Below are 4,171 nucleotides of genomic sequence, written 5' to 3' on the forward strand. Positions count from 1 at the left end.
ATTATTATTATTATTATTATTATTATTATTATTATTATTATTATTATTATTGCAAGGATCACCATGTCTGGTGCCTAAGCTTTTTTTTTTTTTTTTAATTTGGACAGCAGCATCAAAATCACCTTAGTTGGTTTTTGGCTGTGGGGCAACATAGAATAACGTAGAATAGAAAGCAGTATTGTTTTAATGAAACTGCAGTAAATTCTGCTGTGAAATTTTGTTATGGGTAGGATGTAATAAATACTGGAAAGTACTGATACATCCTTGTTATTTCTTACATATATTATTGTCTTCTTGTTTTTTCTGGTACGTTAGTTCTCTTTCACTGAAATTATTTGCTGTTCTCCTTCAGGCTGGCCTTAAGGCGTCTGGTTAAAGACTTACCTTCAAAATATCACTCTAAGGGATCAGGATTGTCTCAGTGGGAAATGAATGACAGGCTTGTCACTGCCCACCCAGGCCTAATTCTAGAAGATATTTGGAAGTCGAAGACAGGGTAGAGAAGGAACAGGAAAACCAGAAAGACTATTTCAGGCAAGAGATGATAACATATGACAAAATGTCCATTTTCAGTCCACGTACTTACTTACCTCAACATCCAAGAGGTTACTCTACAGAGAAGCCCTATAAATGTGAAGAATGTGGAAAAGCCTTCAGACGAGCCTCACATCTGTCTCAGCATCAGAGTATTCACACTGGTGAGAAGCCCCATGAATGTAAGCAATGTGGGAAGGCCTTTAGTCGTGACTCTCAGCTAAGTCTTCATCAGAGACTTCATACGGGCGAGAAGCCCTATGCATGCAAAGAATGTGGAAAGGCTTTTACACAAAGCTCACAGCTCATTCTACACCATAGAATTCACACTGGTGAAAAACCATATAAGTGTGAAGCATGTGGGAAAGCCTTCATTCGAAGCTCACAACTCAGCCGGCATCAAAAGGTCCACACTGGCGAGAAACCTTTTGAATGTAAAGAATGCGGAAAGGCTTTCACTCAGAATTCACAGCTTACTCTGCACCGGAGACTGCACACTGGCGAGAAGCTTTATGACTGTAAAGAATGTAGGAAGGTTTTTACTCAGCTTTCACAGCTCATCCTCCACAGGAGAGTTCACACTGGCGAGAAGCCCTATGAATGTAAAGAGTGTGGGAAGGCTTTTATTTGTGGCTCACAGCTTTCACAGCACCAGAAAATTCATAATGGAGAAAAGCCGTACGAGTGTAAGGAATGTGGGAAGGCCTTTATTCGAGGCTCACTACTTATGCAGCATCAAAGAATCCATACTGGTGAAAAACCCTATAAATGTGATGAATGTGGAAAAGCTTTTATCCGTGGCTCCCAACTTACTCAACATCAGCGGATTCATACTAATGAAAAGCCTTTTGAGTGTAAGGAGTGTGGGAAGGCCTTCAGTCATGGCTCACAACTCACTCAGCATCAGAGAATCCATACTGGTGAGAAGCCCTATCAGTGTAAGGAGTGTGGGAAAGCTTTTAATCGTGGGTCACTCCTTACTCGACATCAGAGGATCCACACTGGTGAAAAACCCTATGAATGTAAAGAGTGTGGGAAAAATTTTAGTCGGGGTTCAGAACTTACTCAGCATGAGAGAATCCACACCGGTGAGAAACCATATGAGTGTAAGGAATGTGGCAAGTCTTTTATTCGTGGCTCACAACTTACTCAACATCAAAGAATCCATACTGGCGAGAAACCTTATGAATGCAAAGAATGCAGAATGGCCTTTACTCAGAGTTCACATCTTTCTCAACATCAGAGACTTCATACCGGTGAGAAACCCTATGTATGTAGTGAATGTGGGAAAGCCTTTGCTCGTGGATTACTGCTTATTCAACATCAGAGAATTCATACTGGCGAAAAACCGTATCAGTGTAGGGAATGTGGAAAGGCCTTTATTCATGGTTCACAGCTTACTCAGCATCAGCGAACTCACACTGGAGAAAAACCTTATGAGTGCAAGGAATGTGGGAAGGCCTTTGGTCATGGCTCTCAACTTACCCTACATCAGAGAATCCATACAGGCGAGAAGCCCTATGAATGTAAGGAGTGTAGAAAGGCCTTCACCCAGAGCTCACATCTTTCTCGGCACCAACGAACTCATTCTGGTGAGAAACCATACCAATGTAAAGAATGTGCAAAGGCCTTTACTCGTGGGTCACAATTAATGCAACACCAGAAAATTCATGTCAATGACAAATCTTTTGACTATAAGGAATGTGGACTAGACTTTAGTCATTCACAAATTTTTATATGAGTTAATTTATTCTTTGCAATTAGCATAGCTTTTCTTGGTCATTCATTGTAAGTACAGAATTCTTACAGATGTGAATATGGGACTCCATGAATTTCAGCATTTGTAAATTTATATGGGAGAATAGAAATGTTGATGTAATCCACATAGGAAAACCTTTTGTTTACAAACCATATTACATTTTAGCAAATAGAAAGCGATTCTGTTGCTGTACTACAGAAAGCTCTTTAACATAGGAAATGTCTCTGTCACTGTTGTCATGGTCCTGTCAATTGGTTTCCTTCGTGACATTTGTTACAGGTAACCTTGCTTGGGTTTAATCATTTGTAAGGTAGATCTAAGACCAGTTTTCTTCACACGATTCTTCTAAATACCATGTTTTAACATGTAAAAGCACTTAGAACAGTGCCTTGAACATAGCATATCAGAAATATTAGGTACTATTTTCATTATTGTGACTTTAGAGGATTTGCATGAAAGGAGGCAGCTTATGAATATAGTTAACATAAAGAAGTCTTTCATTATTATTTGCCCTAGACAACTTATTTGGGCAGGAGTACTATACGGTGTCGTCGGTGTGAGAACACTTCCATTCAGATCTTATGTACTTATTGCAAAAGGAAATGACTCTCAACTTACTCTACATCAGAGAATCCATATAGGCGAGAAGCCCTATGAAAGTAAAGAATGTAGAAATGCCTTCACCCAGAGCTCACATCTTTCTCGGCACCAACGAACTCATTCTGTTGAAAAACCATATCAATGTAAAAATGTGCAAAGGCTTTATTCATGGGTCACAATGCAACATCAGAGAACTCATACTATAAAGAAAGCCTTGGTATTCGTGGGCTATTGGGTACCACTGTACGTACATGCTTTATCATCTCTAACTTCAAATCAAGAAGATTGCTTACACACGATGAAGTAAATACTCAAGATAAATCTAGGAAATTTTTAAAATAAAACTTGAATATGTAGATTTTTGTATGAAACTAAAAGTACAAGTTTACACTCAGACTATTTACAATGAAAAAAAAATGATGAGTTTGTATCAGAGACTCATCATAAAACGTAGGCAAAAAAAAAAAAATCTATCTCAGCCTCTATTTCAGGCCAAGAAGATGAAATAGTGTTTGTTTGAGTACAATGTTTAAGACATCCTTTCTCTCTCTCTCTCTCTCTCTTTTCCTTTTATTAACACTGTAGACCTGTGAGGTGGAGCCCAGAGGGCCTCGTGAGGACTTTGGAAATGGTATCTGAGTGTTATAGATGGTAGAGTCTACAACCCTGCTGATCTTGTGAACAGTCATGCCAACTCTGCCCTGCTTATTTATTTATTTATTTATTTATTTATTTTATTTATTATTTTATTTAAAATTAAATTAGCCCTCATATTCTCTGATTCTCTTGTAGTTCTCCTAAGGACATGAAATAATGTTTTACCTGGAAGTAGGATGCTATGGATAAGTGGGATCTCAAATATGTCACTAATATAAGGCTTTGGAGAGTGAGGGTGACAGTGAGCTACAAAAGTGAGTAGTATTATTTTTCAGGCAGGTCGTTTGCTAACCCTGTATCCTACTGTTTTGCAAGGCCGACCTGGTACCATTTTAGGCTGCAGTGTTTGAGGAAATGGCAGGAATGACGCAGAACATGCAAGTTCAGCACTTCTTGCTGCTTTAAGAAATGTCTTGTAAAAGACAATTCCGCATAGATGTGGCCAGGCCAGTAGTGACATTACTTTATTAAGAGGTGCAGCCAGTTACAACCATCTATGGTGAGATCTGATGTCCTCTTCTGGCAATCAGGAGTACATGTAAGCAGAACACTGTATACATAAATAAATAAAAATCTTAAAAAAAAAAAAAAAGGTGCAACCAGAGATGGTGGCCCATGCCT

At 38.8% G+C, this 4,171-nt stretch overlaps 1 protein-coding gene across 2 annotated transcripts in view; it reads left to right on the top strand.

Annotated features, from left to right (window-relative positions):
- The window catches only part of LOC129667403 (zinc finger protein 420), a 10,073-nt gene extending 6,726 nt beyond the window's left edge, over positions 1-3,347 (top strand). For both annotated transcript variants that reach the window (XM_055595048.1, XM_055595047.1), the window contains exon 4: positions 353-3,347. In XM_055595048.1, coding sequence (XP_055451023.1) covers positions 542-2,275 — 1,734 coding nt within the window. In that variant the 5' untranslated portion in view covers positions 353-541 and the 3' untranslated portion in view covers positions 2,276-3,347. The remainder of the gene's footprint in view (positions 1-352) is intronic.
- Positions 3,348-4,171: the final 824 nt, after the last annotated feature.

Source organism: Psammomys obesus, unplaced genomic scaffold (assembly GCF_907164565.1).
Source record: "Psammomys obesus unplaced genomic scaffold, mPsaObe1.curated_primary_1811, whole genome shotgun sequence".
Taxonomy (NCBI): domain Eukaryota; kingdom Metazoa; phylum Chordata; class Mammalia; order Rodentia; family Muridae; genus Psammomys; species Psammomys obesus.